The sequence below is a fragment of the Desmodus rotundus genome, chromosome 3 (genome assembly GCF_022682495.2).
Source record: "Desmodus rotundus isolate HL8 chromosome 3, HLdesRot8A.1, whole genome shotgun sequence".
Taxonomy (NCBI): Eukaryota; Metazoa; Chordata; class Mammalia; order Chiroptera; family Phyllostomidae; genus Desmodus; species Desmodus rotundus.
The window spans coordinates 110921858-110945069 of record NC_071389.1 but is presented as its reverse complement, the minus strand read 5'-3'; the positions used below and the strand labels follow the sequence as shown (position 1 = coordinate 110945069).

The 23212-nt window shown below is 42.2% G+C and overlaps 1 protein-coding gene and 1 pseudogene across 2 annotated transcripts in view; one reads left to right on the top strand and one right to left on the bottom strand.

Moving 5' to 3' along the window:
• Positions 1–2388: 2388 nt before the first annotated feature.
• Positions 2389–23212, top strand: part of SLC6A13 (solute carrier family 6 member 13) — a 41248-nt gene continuing 20424 nt past the window's right edge. The window contains exons 1-3 of one of the 2 annotated variants that reach the window (XM_045198126.2): positions 2389–2443; positions 4857–5063; positions 22973–23107. In XM_045198126.2, coding sequence (XP_045054061.1) covers positions 4862–5063; positions 22973–23107 — 337 coding nt within the window. In that variant the 5' untranslated portion in view covers positions 2389–2443; positions 4857–4861. The remainder of the gene's footprint in view (positions 2444–4856; positions 5064–22972; positions 23108–23212) is intronic. The other variant, XM_024556406.3, reaches the window with a different exon arrangement.
• On the bottom strand, positions 11738–15605 carry LOC112301186 (zinc finger CCCH domain-containing protein 14-like; annotated as a pseudogene).

The following is a 23212-nucleotide window of genomic DNA, read 5'->3' as shown; positions in this document are numbered from 1 at the left end:
GCAAAAACTTGCAAGGAGAGTACAATATGGCATATGGCCATTTAAATATGCCCCAGGTTAATTCGATAGGAACCAGATCCCATAGCCTGCCCTTTCCATGGCTCCCTTTGTTTCACATGTATATTTGGGGGCACAGCTTACAGTTATCTTTACTAACAATCTCCAATGAGTCTTAAAACTTATGCAGCCTCTTGAATGACAACTCTTGAATATTGATTCTATTGTGACCTGTTTCCAGGTTTCTGGAGTCTGCACCCAGGAGACCAAAGAACGATGGTGGCATGAAGTAGATGTAAGGCTAGTCTGTCTGATTGTGCTAAACCTCAGACAGGGAGCTGTGACAAACTGAACTAACACTCATCTACCAATGGTTCTCAAACTTTCAAAAACTGTGGCCAATCTGCATAGGGCAAAACACCTACCACATCTACTTCTGTGTTACAGAGAAAAAAGAAATTGGGGACAATAAGAATTTGGAGAGAAATAAAATAACGATCAAAATGGTAATTTGGCAGCACTTACGTAAAAAACAGTAAGATCAACAAGTAAAACCAAATATTCCTTAATATAAGAGCAGCAACTCAAAACCAACCCAGGCAGGTCCTGATGGTCCCTGCTGATTACCAGAGCTTTCTGGAAACTGGAGATACCAGCTGTTGGCATGCAGGGACCCGGGAGGGGCCGGGCACCATCACTGAAGGCTGTGTGGTGTCCCAACTTCTTAGAATACTGAATCTGTGTCCTCAGTTATCTGGTAATTTCAGATTACAAGTACCAGAGTTTCCAGTGCTTAGTAGCTCAATAGGTCATTAGAACGTACCACTCATTGATAAGTAAAAATGGAAGCTTAATAGCATTGCCTTTGAAGATGGACTTTTTTGAATGAATTTGTGGCCTCTCTCAGAGGATCCTTTTGGTCTATTGCTCTATTTTACACAGTTAAATCAGATGTATGGATGGTTAGGAGGGGAGAGGAAAAGGGGCAGCTGAAACATGGGAATAGTAAGCTTCACCAAGCCCCGTGCTTCCATGCCCTAGAGATAGATGAGGGGTGAGAGATGGAAACTCCCTTAGACTGTCTGCTTTACCCTCCTTTCCACTTTTCTTGGTCCTTTCAGGCAGGTTGTCCTTATCCCATTTAGTCAGCCACCCAACTCCGACTCTCACCCCCCACCCTCTGACTCATTCCTACTGTCTATCCTGAACTTAGCTTTGCTCTGGGGTCTCCCATCCCCTTCAAGAAAACTTCCTGCTCATGGTGAATAATTCCTTAAGGATACATAATAGCTTCCTTTTGAGGGCTTGATCTGTATTAGGCCCTTTATGTATAGTACACATTATCTCCTGAAACTTCACACAGTCTTGCAATATAAGGAATAGTCTACCCTTTTTGTAGATGAGACAACAAGACTTGCAGAAATTGAACACATTGCTCAACAACACATACTGGAAGGTGATAGACGCAGGACTCAGTAGTCCCTGCCTGGACCTGCTGGCTTCAAAGCCGAAGCAGCTTTCCACTGCATTGTGCTTTGGCGGGTGGGCTCTGCCCCAGGCCCTCCGACCTGACTCCAGTTGACATGAATGACCCTCACTGCGGCTGCCTCCTGGGTCCCCTGACCACCTCCGCCTCCTGTTCATGGCCAAGTCCTCGATTAGGATGGGTTAGGGCTTTGCCTTGTTTTAAACATTGGCACATCCTTTTCCTCATTGGTTTAAAACTATTTAAAAATCAATTCTAGCACATTATTTAAAAAGTCGAACAATATTGAAGCTTAAGAAGTGAAAAATGTCTCTTTACTTCATCTCCTGACTCCAACTGTACTCTCCAAATGTAATGACTATGAACAATTTGATGAATCTTTTTTCAGTCTTTTCTATATGTATATAAATATGTGTGTGTGTGTGTGTGTGTGTTTAGGAAGTTTTTCTGACTTCTTAGAGTTCCATAATCTATGTATCTTTATTCTAAATCATAGTCCATTCCAAACTGTAAACTGTAGAAGGTAAGATAAATGTATTTTTAAGTTGATCTACACGGACCTGACCAAGGAAGCACCTCTTCTTGATGGATTTATAGGAGCACTTGAGTTGGACAAAGGGGTGGAAGCAGGACCCCTGTGGAGACCCCAGGTCACTAAGAGGGAAGAGTATGTGAGCTGCAGGAAGGAGAGTGTGCTGTGGATAAGCTCTGTGGCTTGACCAGCAGGGCGCACACTCCTGGGGCTGTGGAATCACTCACATGTGAGTTGTCCGTGCCATGTGCCACGGAGGGGAGAGAGTGGGGGTGGCTGGAGGGTGGAATGTGGGCTGAGCCAAGTTTAGGATTACACTTACCACAGGGGACTTGGAACCACACTTTAAATAGCCAGCACCTTCCTCTTCCCTCTTAGATAATTCTTCCCCTCCCTGGACTGGACCTCTGGCAGCAACTTCAAAGAAGGTTGGTAACATTTTCTTCTTTTCTTTTTCTGTTTGGTGGGGTCCATAGGGCTTACAATCAAAGGATATTTTGATGCTCTCCTAGAAAATGTCTCTGACGTTTATGTGTGCATATGCAAAGAGTATATGCTATTTTCTTTACTCTGTGAAACTTCAGTGGCTGTTGACTTAAGAGACAATGTGATTTGGAGAAAGGGTATCCTAGATTGAGAGGAAAGACATCTGGGATTAATTAAGAAAATGAAGGCTTTCTTTGTGAAACAAGAAAAGATTGAAAGAACATAACATTGTTGACATGATTGAGTGAAAATAAAACTTTGAATGCATGTGATTCTACTAAGTGATTTCATGTATATAGTCATTTAATCCTTATAGCTAAGTATGTCCTATCAATTCTCACTTTCACAAATGAGCAAACTAAGTCTCAAAGCAATTATTTTTTCTGAAGTCAGGCAGAGAGTGGCATGGCACAAAGCAAAATCTGAAGTCAGGCTTGTGTGACTCTATACCTCATGTTCTTTCAGCTGCGTGGTGCTGCCCCTGAGAATTGGTACTCTGATGAGGCCAAGGGCCCCAACAGAATAGGGGTAGTGTTTTTCATGGGGTCTGGGAGGATGAAGAAGTGAAGGGAGATGGTATTCCACCATTGGAAGACATCCATCAGATGCTAAAGGGAGGTCCAGAACCAGCACAAGACATTGGACAACCTTCTCTAAATGACAGAGGAATCTTCTTGGAACAACCTGCTTGGGTTTTTCCTTCTTAGCCCACAAACAATCTTTGGAGTCCCTTCCCTAATTTATCAGCTAAGCCAAGGTGTGTACTCTGCCCTGACATTCTGCATCCCTCCGGTAGCTCAGCTAGGGAGGCAGTGCCCGAGGAGAGTCTGTGCCCAGATGGGGCTCCTGCTCAATACGTTCTGTTAACATGAGTTTTTCCTGAGGTGTAGAAAAAAGTTTACTTGCCCACTTTTCCAGAGCAGGAACGGGGCCACTGTATGCAATCAGGGGAGAGTCATTAGAAGATGCTTATATTAGACATGCTGATAAACCTAGGCAGCCAATGGACTCAAGGGATATAGTTGGAAAAACAGGATCAGAGTGAGTTCAAGTCCTGGCTGTGCCATTTACTAACTGTATGGCAGCAAACATTATTTAACCTCTCTGAGCCTCAGTGTCTTCATTTACAAAGCAGAGGTAATACTGCTTACATCTCAGGGTTGTCGTGATGATTAAATGAAATAAATGCATGTAAAATGCTTAGTCCACAGTAGTTGCTCACTAAATGTGAGCCACATCCAATCTTATCCTCAATCCCATGAGAATCTAGAATAGGGCAGTGAAGGGTTTAGAATGTTCTTTATTCATTTTGTGTTGTCTTCTCTACTGTAACAGTTTCCTACATATGTTATCACCAAAAAAGAAAAGAGCCCTGAGTTTGTCTTTCTCTTACACTGATTTCAGAGAGAGAGGTGGAGGGAGTAGCTGGAAGGATCAGCTCATCTATTCAGAGCTCCTGGTCTCACTCAACCTCTCTTGTTGCTTTGGAAGGAATTTTTGAAAAACTGGCTTTTATTTTCATATTACAAAATAAAACATATTCTTTGATAAATATGTAGAAAATATAGAAAAGAAAAATATTTCTATATTCCAGCCACTGAGAGAAACATTTTGCTGAACATCCTAATCTTTCAGTGCTTATAAATATGAAATATTTTCCCAGCATGATCATATTGTATGTCCTGTTTTATACCTGTCTTCACATCTGAGGAACCCCATTTCATTCATTATGCTTTCTTCTGCAACACAATTTTTAATGATTATATAGTAGTCCGTTGTGGGTATGTGCCATAATTTATTAATCTTTATCATTTTTGAACAGTTCTAATTTTTTTGCCATTATAAGCAATGAACATCTTCAAGCCCAAATCTTTACCCACAGTCACAATTATTTCCTTAGAATAAATTCCTGCAATGGAAATTGGTGGCTTTGAAGCATTATACAAATCCCACCCCTTCAGGGGTCCCCAGCATACAGAGTGGAGAAACTGAAGCACATGCTACTACAGGCATGGCTAGCTGCAGGGTGTCGGAGAACTTAGGCAATCCCAAGCCTGTGGGAACTCTTCCACGTCCACAAACCCAAACCCAAGAGAATATGTGTAGTGGAAGCAACATCTGTACTTCAGTACCAATCCTTCCCCCTGAAACAGGAAAGGAACATAATTTTCAGCAGCTGTCACCCAGCCTTTACCAATAAGACATGCCAAGGAGGACCGGGGCCTGCAGACAAGGGAATAGGAATTCACTCCCTTCCAGTGCATTTATTCCTGTGGACATTTCCTGGCGAAGGACGGGGGAGGGCTGCCCTTTCAGAGTTCCCAGCAGTGACAGAGTGCCCTGCTTGTTTTCCAGGTGGGATGGATAGCCGGGTCTTGGGCACAGCCAGTAATGGAGAGACAAAACCAGTGTACCCAGTCAAGGAAAAGACGGAGGAAGCCGGCACCCTGGAACGGGGGCACTGGAACAACAAGATGGAGTTTGTGCTGTCCGTGGCCGGGGAGATCATTGGGCTGGGCAATGTCTGGAGGTTTCCCTATCTCTGCTACAAAAATGGGGGAGGTGAGAGCCACTGCACCACCCACCAAACCTTGGAAGGAGGATGCCTCCATGTCTTGCACTTACTGCCCCCCTGGGGAGTCCCATAGACACATAGAATGCTGGAATTGGAAAGACCCATCCTTAGAAGGAATTAAGGACAACACTGTAGGAGATTGAGACCTAGACAGATCACATGACTTTCCCAGGGGGTTTTCTATTACAGCATGACGTCATAGAAATGTGAGTACAGGCTTGAAACCAGATGGATCAGAGTTTGGATTCTGGCTCTGCTACGTACTCTCTGTGTAATCTTGGGCGAGTTGCTTGACTCCTCACAGCCTCAACTGCTGCTCCTTTAAATTGAGATAGTAATACCTGCCTTTCAAGGATGTTGTAAGGATTAGAGGTAATGTATGTAAAGTGCTTAATAAATGGTAGCTATGTAGAAAATGATGTTGATATCAAACTGTCCCATGGTCTCAAGATTCCTTAGCTGTGGACTTGTGTTTTCCTCCTATTCTCTGGTACCGTGACGTTCCCTAAGCTGTTCCCTACCTAACCCCGCCAGTGTCATCACCTGCGATACCAGTGGCTCTTCTTTTATACATTTCCCACTGAACATGTGTGTGTGGAGCATTAACTCTAACTCTTTACTTGAACTCCATTTCTTTGTTGGCTTCTCATTCCCCTCCATTCTCTCTCCTGGGGTAACTCTGCTACTCCCACAGCAGTGGTGGTCATTTTCCTGCACTTACTTTCAAGGAATCCCAGATCATTGCTGTGGGAAGCTTCAGAGGGCTTTCTTGGGTACGGAAGGTTCTGGCTGAGCAGTGGGTTAGGAAGAGCTCCTTGTTGGGGGTTGGGATCCCAGGTCTGGTTTTGAAGTGAGATTGCAGGAAGGAGAACCACAGAGGCAGGTCACGGGGGAAAATGCCCAGGGGAGTGGTAATTTTACGGGCCACAGGGGTTGCAGAATACCCTAATGCAACATCTTCCCCTTTTTGCATAAAATATTTTATTGATTGATTTGAGAGACAGAGAAAATAATTTTTTATTAAAGATTTTATTTATTTGTTTTTAGAGACAGGGGGAGAAAGAGAGGGAGAGAAACATAAGGTGAGAGAAACATCCACCATTTGCCTCTCACATGAGTCTCAGCTGGGACTGGACACACAACCCAGGCATGTACCCTGACCAGGAATCAAACCTGCAACCTTTTGCTTTGCAGGACAACGGTCAACCCACTGAGCCATGCAGATCAGGGCAAAACATTGATTTTGTTTTTTGTTCCACTTACTTATGCATTCACGGGCAAACCTCCCCTTTTGCAGGGGAGTAGAAGCCACCAAAATGCATCAAGCTCTTCTCACAATGGCTTTAGAGAGAGAGAAAACCTACAACACAGAGTGAAGGTAGGAAGAATGGAGGAGACACAGAGAGATGCTCTGAGCCCATAGTGTTATTCTCGGGATTGAGGCAATTGGGGATTGTCTCTAGGATTGGAGGTTAACTTGTGTTTTTTCCGGAGGGGTAGGAAGGGCTGATATGTCTTTTCTCTCCAGGAATTTCTGGTCAGCAGCCTGAAATCACAGAACTTTGTTCAGGCTGCATTGTGAAGGAAGAGGGAAGTTTTTCTACTTTTGACCTAGCCCTGGATACCCCACATACTTGTTTAGGAATTTAGGCCTGAACACTCTCCCTTCAGAGAATTAGGTGGAGGGATGGGCTAGTGGAATGAGAAGGAGGAGTCTGGGGCCTAAGCTGGGCATTGAAACTCTGTATCTGGAACCTAGTAACCAGCTTAGGGCCTCACGTGGCAGAAAGCTTAGGTGGTGAGCAGCTTTCTCCAAGCCTCTCCAGAATTGGGTAAAGGTTGGCCTGGAATTAGCAGGAATGGCATGAAGATGTGGGAGAGAGCAGAGTGATTTCCAGGTCTAGAGCAAAACCACTAGGCTGAAGAAAGGGAAGTAAAAGGCATAGTGACAGGAGTAACAGAGTCTAGAGTTTGGGTGGGACAAAGACCTGAATTGTTGATATAAATTTGAGAGTCATTAGACTTTGATGGCATAAGAAAAGAGAGCAGGACCTTTAAAGATCTTGGAGAAGAGGAGGAACCAACAAAGAGACCCAGGAGGGGAAACCAGTGAAGGAAGAGGAAAATCAAGAAAGTGAAGTGTTGGAGACAAGTAAAGCAATGCTCACAGGGAAGAGGGAGAGAGAACTAACCAAATGCTGCAGATAGCTTAGGAAAGATGAGAAATGAGAATTGATATTGGATTTGGCAGTATGGAGTTCACTGGTGACTTTGTCAGAACAGTTACAATGGAGTGTGGGGGCAAAGGCTGGTTGCAGTGGGCTTAAGAGCATAGGAGAGAGAAGAATTGGAAATAGGAAATATGAGCTTCTTAGGCAAAACTCAGTAGTAGGTGAGGTTTGTCTGTTCTCTCTGAAGGAAGCCAGTATGAGCGTTGCATGGTGGTAACTATGCACCCCGTGTGTCCGGTGGTGGGGAGGTGGGGGGCGGGTCCTGGCCGATGGGGTTTCTGAGGAGCTGCACAATTAAAAAAAAATTCTCACCTAAGGATATATTTATTGATTTTCTTTTTGAGAGAGAGAGAGAGAAATATTGATTGGTTGCCTCCCATCTGTGCCCCGACTGGGGACCGACCCCGCAAACTTTTGGTGTACAGGATGATGCTCTAAGCAACTGAGCCTCCTGACCAGGGCTGAGAAGCTGCACATTTGAATTATTTCCCCAGCTCTCCACCTTCAACTTCCTGGAGGGAGAAGCAAATGTGATTTTCCCCTAAGGCCTGTCCCATTAGAGCTCCAGCCTCAGGATGAGGAGACTCTGGATAACCTGAGGCACGCTGTGGGGAAGGTGATAGGAGAGGATTCTAGCAATACAATTTGAATTTGCCAGGAGGGAATTTAAAAGACTTGCCTATCAATCTCAAGTCAGACAAAAGCAAATCATCTGCCAACCATTTTATACTTAATTTCTAAGTCCAGGATGCTGAAAACCAGAGATAGATGTCACCTGTGCTGAGACTCTTGTTTTTGCGAGTCATAGACCACCAGCTGGAGACCACCTCATGTGAGGACAGGTGCTCCCTTCTTCCTTGCCCCACTTCCCACCCTCTTTCTTTCTCAACTTCAGTCTCTGAACACCCAGATCCTGGGTGCCTCAGAACATGAGCCTTTCAGCTGGACCTTCTCTAGCTCCTTGGATCCTGGCTGCCAGCAGACTGAGTTGTTCAACACCTAGAGTACCTGGGACTGGAGATCCCCCATGAGGCTACAGCAGAATGTACCACAGCTGGACCTCGAAGAGCTAGGGCTCTTAGAGCAGAAGGGCTGTGGGGGAAGGGCAGCAACAAAGTAAATCTTGGCTCTAACTATAGGGAGAGAGAATATGGGGACACCCTTGTGAAGGGGACTAAATGACACCTGGCATCAGGGAACACTATTCTCCTTGATGCTGTTTGTAGGTAGTTAAGAACAAAGAGAAACTAGGAGTCCTTTTCCTCCATAAGAGTAATAGTAGTATGTGACAATTTGGTAACATTTTGAGTTAAGTACTTAATGCCCAGTACTGGACAGATTAGTGTTGATTATAGCATTCCCAGATGTACTCTCATCGCTGTATTGTTCCTGTGGACTATCATCTGTTTCTGTCTTTTAAAGTGTCACCTGGAACATTGCAGAGTGTGTTTCTAAGAGGGGCGGCAGAAGAATGACGCTTTTCTAGGATGGACATGTGGCTTCTCCCATTCCATGGGGAAGAATGCCAGGACATTTTAGAACTTTGGGAAGGAGATGAACATGGTGGATATGGGGGAGCAGCAGGTAACTGAATGCCAGCTTCCATTTCCAGGACTAACTCCATCTTTTAATGGTGGTGTTGGGGGCCTGCGGGGAAGAGAGGCAGAGTGTCCCACAGGATCCCCCAGTCTGCACTTGGGTTCCTCTTTGGCTCCATACTGCCCCACACTTCTCCACTTTTAGAGCCAGTGGTTCTGCCTGGTGGGGGTGCAGGCCCTGTGGCAGGCTGCCCAGGGGCTCAAGGAGGCAGAGGGGCAGGGTAGCAGAACTGACCGCAGAACCCACGCAGTTAAACATTGGCTTGGCTTATTGGGAAAGAGCAGGTAGCTTAAAGGTGGAGAGGAAGGGCTTGTGCTGGGCTTAAAACTCATCTCCCCTCCCTTCCCGACCCGTCCCTTCCCCTCCCCTCCCTTCCCCTCCCCTCCCGTCCCCTCTCCTCTTCTCTCTCTCTGCAATGTTTCCAATTCTCAGCAGTGACCGTTCACATCATCCACTGGGTTATCTCTTCCCTAATTTTCCCCTCCTGCCTAACAAGCTTTGTATTGATTTATATACTTATCAGACTGAATTGTTTACGATCTCAATTTCTTTGCCCTTGTGGTGAATAAGTGTTTCCCTCAGTGCCTGAATTATGGACACAAAGATATGGAAGGTGAAGAACTGGAGAACTCTACTCCCCATTAACTTCAGCAGTTTTATTAAGGTATACTTGAGTAGACGAGGTGGCCGAGTGGTTAAGGTATACTTTGCTTACAATAAATTCTACATATTCAAAGTGTACAATTTGATAAGTTTTGACAAATGCATACACCCTTGAATTGAGATAATGAGCATAGCCATCACTCTCCCAAATTTCCTCCTGTCTCTTTCTCCCACCTCTGACCTCTGCCACCTCATCCCAAAACAGTCACAGACCTGGTTTTTGAAATATATATATATATATATATTCCAGCTTTATTGATATATAATATGGGGAACTGTTCTAAGCGTGGGAAATGTGGCTCAGCCCCCACTCGGAAAAACCAGGACCCACGTCCCTGGATAGGTTCTCCAGTGGGAATTCAGGCCTGCATTGTACCTAGACTGCTATGAGACTTGCTCTTGCTAAAAAAAACTCCCTCACCCTGAGGCAAGCAAATGTTTACTGAGTATCTTTATCTTCCTAAAATCTGGGCTAGACCTTCCAGGTCTGGAACCTAGCTGTTTGGACCACTTCTCCCTTTACATTGCAAATGTCCTCCTTTGATGTATTCAGTGACACCCTCTCCTATGTCTGCAAAGATAACCACCCAAAATAAAACTTTGTATAGTAAAAGAGGACCTTCTTTGATGTAAGGGGCTGGGAAAACCTATAAAAGCTTGGTCAAGGCAAGGGTAGGCACTCCCCCCTTGAGGGAGTGGCGGAGGCGCTCAGAGGCATTCTCCTCTTGAGAAAGTGGTCGAGCCGTCCCTTTTCCCCCACAGGACCTCTGTAGTCCGTGTGTATGTGTATTGGAATACTGAAACCTCAACAGAAGATCTTGCAGGCTGAGATCTGCGTCAATATAACATGTACAACATGATGATAAGTTAGTTAACACCTCCATTCCTCCATGTAATTTCCTTTTTATGTGTGGTGATAACATTTAAGATCTGCACTCTTAACAACTTCAAGTATGTAACCCAGTGGAGCTCACTGTAGTCACCATGCTGTACATTAGATCTCTAGGACTTACTCGTCTTATAACTGAAGTCTGGTATAATCACTGTCTCCTCATGTGCCCATCCCCAAACCGCGCCCCCCCTCCCAATAACCGCTGTTCTACTCTGTATTTCCATGGGTCTGGCTTTTTAAAATTCTACCTATAAGAGAGAGCGGTGTTTGTCTTTGACTTATTTCACTTAGCATTATGCCATCCATGTTGCTGCAAAAGGCAGGATTTCTTTGTGTTTTTTATGGCTGAATAATATTCCTCTGTGCATGTGTGCATATGTGTCGATGGACACTTAGGTCGTTTCCATGCCTGTTTGCTGTCATTATGCTTTCGTTTGCCTTTCTTAGAACTTTATACAAATGGAATCATGCAGTATGTACTTTTCTATATCTGGCTCTTTCACTCAGCATAATTATTTTGAGATTCATCCATATTTTCATGAGTCAGTAGTTCATTGATTCTTTGTCATTACTGAGTAGTACTTTATTATACGGGCATACTACAATTTGTTTTTCTATTATGTTGATAAACATTTGGATTGCTCTCAGGTTTTATCTATTACAGGTGAAACTGCTATGAACATTTGTATACAAGTCTTTGCATAAACATATGTCTTCATTTCCCTTGAGTAAATAGCTAGGAGTGGGATAACTGGATTATGGTTTTAAGAAACTTCCACTTTCCCAAAATGGCTCTACCATTTTACCTTTCTGCCAGCAGTGTGTGAGAGTGTCTGTTTTTTCCAAATTCTTGCCGATACTTGGGCAATCTTTTTCATTTTAATTTTTCTAGTTGGTGTGCAACATTAGATCACTGTCATTTTCATTTATATTTCCATAATGGTTAATGATGTTGAGCATCTTTTTGTGTGCTTATTTGAACCCATATATCTTCTTTGGTGAAAACCTGTTCAAATCTTCTGGCAATTTTAAAAAATGGTTGTTGGTTTTCTTAGTATTGAATTTTGAAACTTATTTATATATTCTGGATACAAGTCCTTTATCAAACATGCATTTTGAAAATATTTTTTCTCATTCTGTCTTATATTTTTCCTTTTTTATATTATAAAAGCAATATATTCCAAGCTTCAAATATTTGACAAGTTCTATAGGATCTCTTTCATCAGTATGTAGAAGCCTCCAAACTTCATGATTTTCTGCCAGCCAGGACTGGGTGTTATTCACTGGTGTGAGGCTGAATACACTTCAGGGCATGTCGTGGTAGCACAGTAATGGTGGGATGATAAAACGTGCAGTCAGGTCTTGTACACTGAGCACTAAAGCTCCAGTGTTTTGGTCAATAGAAAGGACATTCCATCCTCTTACAAGCAGGGAAGCAATGGCAGGGCTGACTACCAGAAGATGGTGTTGGTATCTTAACTGGTTTTGGAGGCAGTATTGCAATTCTACTCATGTGAGTGAAGGGACTATCTGGCTGAGTACATTTTGCATCATACTTACAATTTGGATGAACAAACAAACATTTTTCAGCAAATTTGCAATTGGGGAAAGCTTTGCAGGGGGAAACAAGGTGATGGTCAGCACATTCATCCTCATTTTTGCAAGCAGACCAGTACTGGCAGCGCTCCAGAAGTGTCCCTGGTTTCTGTGCCACACTCAGTTCATTGGTCTCAGCGGGGCAGATCTGAAAAGTTTCTGCCGCCCCTGAGCACTCTGCAGCCAGATGACTGATGCCTCTGTTGAGTTCCTTGACCTTTTTTCTACGTTATCTCCTTTTGTCTCTTCTTCTTAATGGGGAACTTATTCTAGAGGTCCTGCTTTGCCCTGGACCATTTTTGTCAGCAGTTCTTCAGAAGTTTGAGTTGTGGGAGCAACTGAAGTGTCTGTTTCTGTGAGACTGTAGAATAGTTAGTTGTTCTTGTGATTCTTGAGCTTCAGATAGAGCCTTCAAAATTAGTTTGCTGTGAGCTTGTTTAGAAGGAGGAAGTGAGGTGCTGGCCAGTGTGGCTCAGTACGTGGCAGCATCTTCCTGTAACCAGAGGGTTGCAGATTTGATTCCCGATCAGGGCACATGCCTAGGTTGCGGGTCCCATCCCTGTTCTGACATGTGTAATACCCGGTCTTTTGGAAGAGAAGGCAACCTTCTCTTCCAAAAGCTTTCTTCCTCAATACTCGTTTTTTTCTGTAGAAGCAACCATAGGTCTCTTCTAAGCTGTTAAGCATTTGTAGTTCACATGAATGTCCTGTTTCACACACCCAGCTGTTCTGTATACTGAGTTCCTTGGCAGCATGAAGACTGTTTTGCTGCTATTGAAATTGCAACCTGGAGAACCAAGATGGCGGCGTAGGTAGACACACCGCGCCTCCTCGCACAACCAGAACTGACAGAAAATCGAATGGCAAGGAAGTCCGACACCAAGGAAATAAAAAATAAACAATCATCCAGTCCAGTAGGAGGGGCGGAGACAGGCAGCGGGGGCGGAGAGGACTTGCGTTGCCATGGCGGGACCGAGACTGGCGGAGTGTGGGACAAACGGCGCAGGCAGTCTGACCACTAGCAGACCCTGCGGCCCCACATTCGCGCACAGATAAACCGAGAAGGCTGGACTCAGAGTGGTGGAGAACGGGCCAGGCAGAGCGGCGGGTAGCACCCCGCGGCCCCCCATTCGCGCATAGATAAACCGGACAAACAGCGGGGAGCGAAGCAGACCGCACAGTCCAGGGCTCCAGCACGGGGAAATAAAGCCTCAAATCTCTGATTGAAAACGCCCTTGGGGGTTGGGGCGGCAGCAGGAGAGACTCCCAGCCTCACAGGAGAGGTCGTTGGAGAGACCCACAGGGGCCTAGGGTGTGCACAAACCCACCCACTTGGGAACCAGCACCAGAGGGGCCCAGTTTGATTGTGGGTAGTGGAGTGAAAGATTGAGGTCCAGTGGAGAGTGGAGCGGGTGCCATCGCTCCCTCTCAGCACCCCTCCCCCACGTACAGCGTCACAGCCCAGCAACCAGCGTTAACCCGCCCCGGGAACACCTAAGGCTCCGCCCCTTTAAGTAACAGACGCGCCAAGAGCAAAAAAAAAAAAAAAAAAAAAAAAAAAAAGCGCAAATGACAGAACACATCAAAGCTCCAGAAAAAATACAACTAAGCGAGGAAGAGATAGCCAACCTGTCGGATGCACAGTTCAAAACACTGGGTATCAAGACGCTCACAGAATTGGTTGAATTTGTTCGAAAACCAGATGAAAAAATGAAGGCTATGCCAAGAGAAACAAAGGAAAATGTACAGGGAACCAATAGTGATGCAAAGGAAACTGGGACTCAAATCAACGGTGTGGACCAGAAGGAAGAAAGAAACATCCAACCAGAAAAGAATGAAGAAACAAGAATTCGGAAAAATGAGGAGAGGCTTAGGAACTTCCAGGACATCTTGAAACGTTCCAACATCCGAATTATAGGGGTGCCAGAAGGAGAAGAGGAAGAACAAAAAACTGAAAACTTATTTGAACAAATAATGAAGGAGAACTTCCCCAATCTGGCAAAGGAAATAGACTTCCAGGAAGTTCAGGAAGCTCAGAGAGTCCCAAAGAAGCTGGACCCAAGGAGGAACACACCAAGGCACATCATAATTACATTAGCCAAGATTAAACAGGAGAGAATCTTAGAAGCAGCAAGAGAAAAGGACACAGTTACCTACAAAGGACTTCCCATAAGACTGTCAGCTGATTTCTCCAAAGAGACCTTACAGGCAAGAAGGGGCTGGCAAGAAGTATTCCAAGTCGTGAAAGGCAAGGACCTACATCCAAGATTACTGTATCCAGCAAAGCTCTCATTTAGAATGGAAGGGCAGATAAAGTGCTTCTCAGATAAGGTCAAGTTAAAGAAGTTCATCATCACCAAGCCCTTATTATATGAAATGTTAAAGGGAGTTACCTAAGAAAAAGAAGATAAAAAATATGAACAGTAAAAATGATAGCAAACTCACAGTTATTAACGACCACACCTAAAACAAAAACAAGAGCAAACTAGGCAAACAACTAGAACAGGAACAGAACCATAGAGATGGAGATCACATGGAGGGTTGTCATAGGGGAGTGGGAGGGGGAGAGGGGGGGAAGGTACAGAGAATAAGTAGCATAGATGATAGGTGGAAAATAGACAGGGGGAGGGTAAGAATAGTGGAGGAAATGCAGAAGTCAAAGAACTTATAAGTACGACCCATGGACATGAACTATAAGGGGGGGAATGTGGGAGGGAGGGGGTGGGCAGGATGGAGTGGAGTGAGGGGGGCGGGAAATGGGACAACTGTAATAGCATAATCAATAAATATATTTAAAAAAAGAAATTGCAACCTGTTTAAATGAACACCACTATCTGCAGTTCGATTTGCAGGTGGTGGACACATTTCAGTAGAAGGGTGAGAAGAACCACCCGTAAGTGTCACTTTAGGTATTTCTGAGATAAGGGGTTCTCTTGCATAAAACTGATGTCTTCATCAATGAGATCATCTAGTTCTGACTCATTATCTGTCACATCTTCAGAGGATGCTGGCTCCCTCAGAGATTTCACTGTTGGCGTCAATCAGGTTGCAGCTCCATCATCGAAAGTCTGCCTGACATTGCTCCTGTGAACTTGAAGAAACCCTGGACTCTCTTTTCTCAGATCTCGTGCTAGAAACTGCAAGGGGTGGCACTGCAACTTCCTACCTTCTCTCATCTCCCCACAGAAACTGCTTTTGTCTGAAGGCATGTTACTGTTGAATATGTTGGTATCAGAAGATTTTAGACTAGAGGGGTGTGTAGTAACAGAGCAAAGTTCATCTAATACGCTATGAAGCCCATGGTGAATCAAATCATGTTGTTCCCTAGGAACAGGGACAGGTCCTCTGTCATTTGGTCCTGACTGTTCTTGTTGGCCACCATCACCATAATGTGGTCAGGAAGTGCTTCACTGAACCATGGCAGAAGCAACTGCCAGAAAGCCCCAAACATCCCATATGCAAAATAATTCAACACAAGTTCCTAATTCTTGCAATTTCCCCTTCATGGCACTTTGAACTTTGGGGAGGACTTCGGTGCTGATCTCCATGGCTCCTTGGCAGGCGGCTGAGGTGCTTCACTTGCCCAGCCAAGAGCCTGGAGCCCAGCCCCCAGCCCCCAGCCCCAGGGCCACAGCTGCCACCACTTCTGGCTCTATTGTTCTTAACAGTGTCTTGGGAAGAGCAGAAACTTTCAGTTTTGATGAAGTCTAGTTTAATCAATTTACTCTTCTATGAATCATGCTTTTGGTGTCACATGAAAGAAATATATTTTTTCTAGAAGTTTTATAGTTTTAGGTTCTACATTTGGGTCTCTGATTCATTATGCGCCATAACTTTTGTGTATAATGAAGGTATGGATTAAAGTTCATTTTTTGAAAATATAGATTTATTCATTTATCTTTTATAGAGAGGGAAAAGGAGGGAGAAAGAGAGGGAAAGAAACACTGATGTGGGAGAGAAACATTGATCGGTTGCCTCTTGTACGTGCCCTGATTAGGGACTGAACCAGCAACACAGGCATGTGCCCTGACTGGGAATCAAACCGGCAACCATTTGTTTTGTGGAAGGATGCCCAACCCACTGAGCCACACCAGTCAGGGCAAAGTTTATTTATTTATTTTTTAGTGTATGAATATCCATTTGTTCCAGTATCATTTATTGAAAAGACTACCTTTTTCCCCCCTAATTAATTGACTTTACACTTTTGTTGAAAATCAGTTGTCCACATATGTGTGGGCGTGTTGCTGGACTCTGTCCCACTGATTTATTTTGACATCTAAACCACAGTGTCTTGATTACTATAGCTTTATAATAATATGAAAACAAGATAAAGTTCAGTCTAAAACTTAGTTCTTCTTTTTCATAGTTGTTTGGCTATTTTATTTCCTTTGCATTTTCATAATGAATCTTAGAATCAGTTTGTCAATTTCTGCAAAAAATGTCTTCCAGGATTTTGACTGGGATTGCAGTGTATCAACATGGGAAGAATTGACATCTAAGTAATATTGAGTCTTCTGACCCACAAATAGAAGGGAACTGTGCCTCAGCGTTTATTTAGGTCTTTAGTTTTCTCTCAGCAATGTTTTGCAGTTATGAGTGTACATATCTCAGATCTTTGGTCTGATTTATTCCCATTTCATTTTTGGTGTTATTATGAATGGCTTTATTTCTTAAATTGAATTTATGATTTTTTTATTGCTAGTATATAGGAATACAATAGATCTTCATAGGCTGATCTTGTGTCCTACAAACTTGCTAAACTGACTGATTGGTTCTACTAGCTCTTTGGTACATTTCAAAGGATTTTTCTTTTTCCTTTCTTTTTAAAAATGCTTTATTGAGATATGACTAACATACAATAAGCTGTACATATTTGATGTATACAGCTTGATGAGTTTAGAAGTAATATCTATCACCTCCAAAAGTTTCTGTCTGCCCTATTTTAGTTAGTTTTTTTTTTACCTCATTTATCATACACGTAATTTGTGTCTCCTAGAAGTTTATCAATTTTATTGATTATCTCAAAGAACCAGCTTTTTTTCCCTTCATTTTCTCTATAGTTTTCCAGTTTTCTATTTCATTAATTTCCACTCTGATTCTTATTATTTCCTTTGACTTACTTTGAATTTCATTTACTATTATTTTTGTCATTTTTAAGATGGAAGCTGAAATTATTGATTTGAGACTTTTATTTTATAATAATATTTGATGCTATAAATTATCTTTCTAAGTACTGCTTTATTGTTATCCCACAAGTTTTGATATGCTGTGTTTTCATTTCATTTGATTTAAATACTTTCTTATTTCCCTTTTGATTACCTCTTTGTAACTTGGGTTATTTATGAGTGTATTATCTAATTTCTAAATATTGGAAAATATTCCAAGTGTATTTGTCTTATTGATTCCTAATTTGGTTAGAGAACATACTTTGTATGACCTGAATCCTTTGAAACTTATTGAGATTTACTTTGTGGCTCAGAATATGGTCTCTCTTGGTGAATATCCCAGGTGTACTTGGAAATCATGTATATTCTGCTGTTGCTGGATACAGTTTTTCCTAAATGTCAAGTAGGTCAAGTTGGTTGATGTGGTTTTCAAATACTTTACATCCTTATTTATTTTCTATCTACTTGTTTTATCAATTATTTAAAGAGATATTGAAATGTTAGACTTTAATTAGGAATTTAACTATTTTTCTCTGCAGTTCTAGCAGTTTTGCTTCATGTATTTTGAAGCTCTGTCATTAGGCACATGTGCATTTAGAATGGTTATGTCCTTTTGTCAACCTCTTTATCATAACTAAATGACCTTCTTTACCTCTGGTAATATTCTTTGCTCCAAACTCTATGTTGTGTTATATTAATTAAATACTCCAGCTTTCTTCTGGTGAGTATTAGCATGGCAAAAATTTTCCTATCCTTTTAACCTATTCATATCTTGATATTCAAAGTGCATTTCTTCTAAGCAGCATATAGCTGACTCTTGCTAGTTTAAAAAAATGTTTTTATTGTTGTTCAAACCAATCTGACAATCTCTATCTTTTATTTGGGATATTTAGATTACTTACATTTAAATGCCGTCATCCAACTTCTCCAAGGACATACAGAGGGACCACAGACATATGAAAGAATGCTCAGCATCACTGGCCATCAGAGAGATGCAAATTAAAACCACAATGAGATACAACTTCACACTGGTCAGAATGGCCATCATAACCAATTAAGAAAAGGGAACCCTAAGTGCACTGTTGGTGGGAATGCAGACTGGTGCAGCCACTGGGGAAAACAGTATGGAATTTCCTCAAAAAACTAAAAATGGAACTACCTTTTGATCCAGCGATTCCACTGCTGAGAATCTGAGAATATACCCTAAAAATACTGAAACACCAGTCCAAAAGAACCTGTGCACCCCAATGTTCATAGCAGCACTATTTACAATAGCCAAGTGCTGGAAACAGCCTAAGAGCCCATCAGTAAATGAGTGGACCAAAAACTGTGGTACACTTACACAATGGAATACTACACAGCAGAAAGAAGGAAGGAGCTCCTACCCTTTGTGACAGCATGGTTGGAACTAGAGAGCATTATGCTAAGTGAAATAAGCCAGTCAGTGAAAGACAAATACCGTAAGATCTCACCTACAAGAGGAAACTAATGAACAAAATAAACAAACTAGTAAAATAGAACAGAGACATGGAAACAAGGAACAGACTGACAGTGACCAGAGGGGAGGGGGACAACAGGGAAAAGAGGGGAAGGGACTAGTCTAGGACCATGTATAAAGGACCCATGGACACAGACAACAGGGTGGGGATTGAATGTGGGAACAGGGGTGGGGTTGGGGGGTGGGCTGGGCAGGGAAGAGCAACAGGGGAAAATTGTGACAACTGTAATAGAACGACAATAAAAAAAAAAAAGCTCAGACAATTTTTTTTTTAAAAGAAGGGAAAAAACCTCCATTCCCTCTTACAGTTTGCAATTCTAATTTTAGGCACATCATGATACACTTGAGAAAATAGGTTAGTTCTACTTAAATTTTAGCCATTGCAAAATTTAAGTTGAGCTGTGTTTTTTATTTGGATAGCAAGAAAAAGCAAAAGGATACCACCTGCTTGCTACTGTTTTCTTTGTAGAAATAGAGACAAGGTCAGTCTCTTGGAAGAAATGAGTCTGAGATTTGTACAAATAAACTATGTGTGTGTTTATATGAAGAAAAATCAATGCAGTTATCCACATAGTCAAGTTTGTTTTAAAAAATTTTATTTTCAGTTACATTTTACATTCAATATTATTTTATTTTAGTTTCAAATTTATAGCATAGTGGTTAGACGATTACATAATTTGTCAGGTGACCCCCCTCCCCATAATTCTAATACCCACCTGGCACCATATGTAGTTATCACAATATTGACTGTATTCCCTGTGTTTACTTTATATATCCGTGACTATTTTGTAACTACCAATTTGTTAGTTAAGTTTAAATTTATCATTTTTCTATTTGTTCTATCAGTCCTTTCTTTCCCTTTTCCTCTCTTTCTGCCTTCTTTTTATTTTATTTTGTTTTATTTTTTATCACTATTTATCCCCCCATACCCTCTTCCACCTCCTCCCACCTCCTTCTGCCTTCTTTTAGATCAGTGATTTTCAACTTTTTTCATCTTATGGCACACACAAATGAATTAATAAAATTCTATGGCATACCCCAAAGTATATTTTTGCTGATCTGTCAAAAGATAAGTATAATTTTGATTTATTCACACCAGGCGGCTATTGTTGTGTTGACTGTTGTCATTTTTTAATTTGACAATCTAAGGGAAGAGAGGTCAGTGCCTCTGACTAAATATCAGGTATTGCATGTTTTTTTTTTTAAATCCTCACCTGACGATATGCATATTGATTTCAAAAGAGAGGAAGGGAGAGGGAGAGAGAAGAGAGAGAAACATCAACATTTGAGAGAAACATTGATCGGTTGCCTCCTCCCAGATGCACCCCAATGAGGGATTAGGGATTGAACCTGCAACCTAGGAATGTGCCCTGACCCGGGATGGAACCCGCAACCTTTTGGTGTACGGGACTGCACTCCAACCAACAGAGCCACTCAGCCAGAGCTATTATTGCATGTTTTAAACAATTTTATGGAATGCTTTAAAAAATTTTAAAACCAGTGTGCCTGTTGTGACATGCCAGATGAAAATTGCTGCTTTAGATTAATTAGATGTGTTTTATGATTCTAGTGTCAGCTTTCTTCTTTGTTGGCTTATTAGCTATAACTCTTTCTATTAGTTCAGTGATTGCTTCAGGGTTTTTTTTAAAGATTTTATTTATTTATTTTAGAGAGGGGAAGGGAGGGAGAAAGAGGGGGAGAGAAACATCAGTGTGTGGTTGCCTCTCACACACCCCCCAGCAGGGACCTGGCCCGCAGCCCAGGCATATGCCCCAGACTGGGAATTGAAACGGCGACCCCTTGTTTCACAGGCCAGCACTCAATCCACTGAGCCACACCAGCCAGGGCTTGCTTTTGGTTTTGTAATATGCATCTTTAACTTACCACAGTTTATCTTCAAGTGATATACGACTTTACAAATAAGAGCCTTATAATAATACACTTCCATTTCTCTCCTCCTGACTTTGGGCTCTTTGCTACACACTTTACTTTTTCATCTGTTATAAAGTCCACATTACATTGTTGTTATTTTCATTTAATCTGTTATGTATCTTTCAAAGAGATTTGAATACTAAGAAAAAGTTCTTACGTGTTTGTCTATGTATACAGCTAGCATTTCTAATGTTCACCATACTTTTGTGTGGATTTATATTTCTCTCAGGCATAATTTCCCTCTGCTTGAAGGACTTCCTGTAACATTTCTTATCATGCAGATCTGCTTGCTGCTGATGGATTCTTTCAGGTTTTGCTTAAGCATTTGTTTCACTTCTCTTTTTTTTAAAAGATTTTTATTTATTTATTTTTAGAGAGAGGGGAAAGGAGGAAGAGAGGGAGATGTGTAGTTACCTCTCATGTGCTGTGTACTGGGGACCTGGCCCCCAACCCAGGCATGTGCTCTGACTGGGAATTGAACCCGCGACTCTTTGGTTCTCAGGCTGGTGCTTAATCCACTGAGCCACACCAGCTAGGGCTCACTTCCACTTTTGAGCAGTATATTTATTGGATACAGAATTCTAGCTTGACAATTTTTTTTCCTTCAGAACTTTAACAAGTGTGCTCTCTCATCACTCTCTTCTGACTTGCATTGTTTCCAATGAGAAATATGATGTCTTCCTTACCTTTGCTCCTCTCTACGTATGTTTTTCCTCCCTTTGGTTCCTCTTAAGATTTCTTCTTAAAAACTTCTAATCACTAGTTTAAATAAATTGATTATAATGTCCCTTGTTCAAGTTTCTTATTTGGGGACTCATCAAGCTTCTTAGGTCTGTGGATTTACAATTTCCATCAAATTTGGAAAAATTTCAGCCATTATTTCTTCAAAAAAATTTTGACTTCTCTCTCTTGTCTCTGTCAAGGCTTCAATTCCAGGTATAATTTGACTGCCTTAGGTTGTCCCATAGCTCACTGATACCTGTTTTATTTTTTTGTTCATTTTTAATTCACTTTTCTCTCTTTGTTTCATTTTGGATAATTTCTGCTTCTGTAGTTCAAGTTCACTACTCTTTTCTTCTACTATGTCTAATCTGCCATTAATCCCATCCAATGTATTCTTCATTTCATGCATTTTGGTTTTTATTTTTAGATGTTTCATTTAGATCTTTTCAATATCTTTTATTCTCTAACTTTTTGAAGATATGGTATGTAGTTAAAGTAACTATCTTAATGTCCTCACCTGCTTATTCTAACACCTGTGTAAGTTATGGATTGGCTTCAATTGATAATTTATCTACTACTTATGAGTCATACTTTCCTGTTTCTTTATTTTCCTGGTAATTTTTGATTGAATGCCAGGCCTGGGGATTTTTGCCTCATTGGTTGCCTAGTATCCTTGTTCTTCTATAAATATTTTTAATCTTTTTTCTGGGACCAGTGAAGTTATTTGATCCTTTTGGGGTTTGCTTTTATGATCTGTTATACAGAACCGGAGTTGTTCTCAATCTAGAGCTTATTATGCCCCACTGCTGAGGAAATGCCTTCCCCTCCCCATGCCCTGGAGTCCCGAGATCACCCAGTCTAGCTGGTGGGAACAGTCACTCTTCCAGGTCCTGTGCGAGCACCGTGATCTCAATCTGTTCAATGCCTCTTTTTCCCTCGCCTTGGGTAGTTCAGTGCTGACAGGTGCTCAGTTGAAAGCTAGGAGGGGACCCTCTGCAGATATTTGGATCTTCCCCTTTGTGCAGGTCTGTCCCTGCTGGTACTCTGTGAACTCCCCTGTCTACTTTCCCAGCAGATAAAGGTCCATGGTGGGGACAATACCAGTACTTCCAGCATCAGTAGACTTGTCTCATCCAATGATTGTGAAAACAAAGTCAGAACAAATTACTAAAGGGAAATGTGATTTCGGTCCCCTAAAATTTCCTATCTAACACTAAGAGCAGTCATTTCCTTGAAAAGAATTATAGTCTATGGACTGTGTTAATGCTCCTAGATATCCATTATTCAATGAGCTCCTTGTTATTGCCACAAGTTATGTGTTATTTAGACAATAATTGATGCTTGATAAGGAACAAACCTTAGTAGGTATAGATTGAATTTCACAATGAAAAAAAAGGAAACTGGTTAGGTTCTAGGTAACTTGGTGACTCTTGATCTCGGCTATGGTTCCAGACACCTGGACAGATGTCCCCTGCAGTTTTTCATGACCTCCACCCCAGGATTCTGATGAGCAGTATGGGGTGGAAATGGGAAAAGACAACTGTGGACCATGAGGAGGCTAGTGCCAGGTAATGGACAACCTGTTTCCCACCCACAGGTGCTTTTTTCATCCCCTACCTCATCTTCCTTTTCACCTGTGGCATTCCTATCTTCCTCTTGGAGACAGCACTGGGCCAGTACACGAGCCAGGGAAGCATCACAGCCTGGAGGAAGATCTGTCCCATCTTTGAGGGTGAGTAGCTGTGTGCCTGATTCCAGGGTATCTGCTCTTGGGATTATAGACCTTACTTGAATTGACTGGGTGGTTTAGCAGCCATGCTGATTGAGATAAGACTCT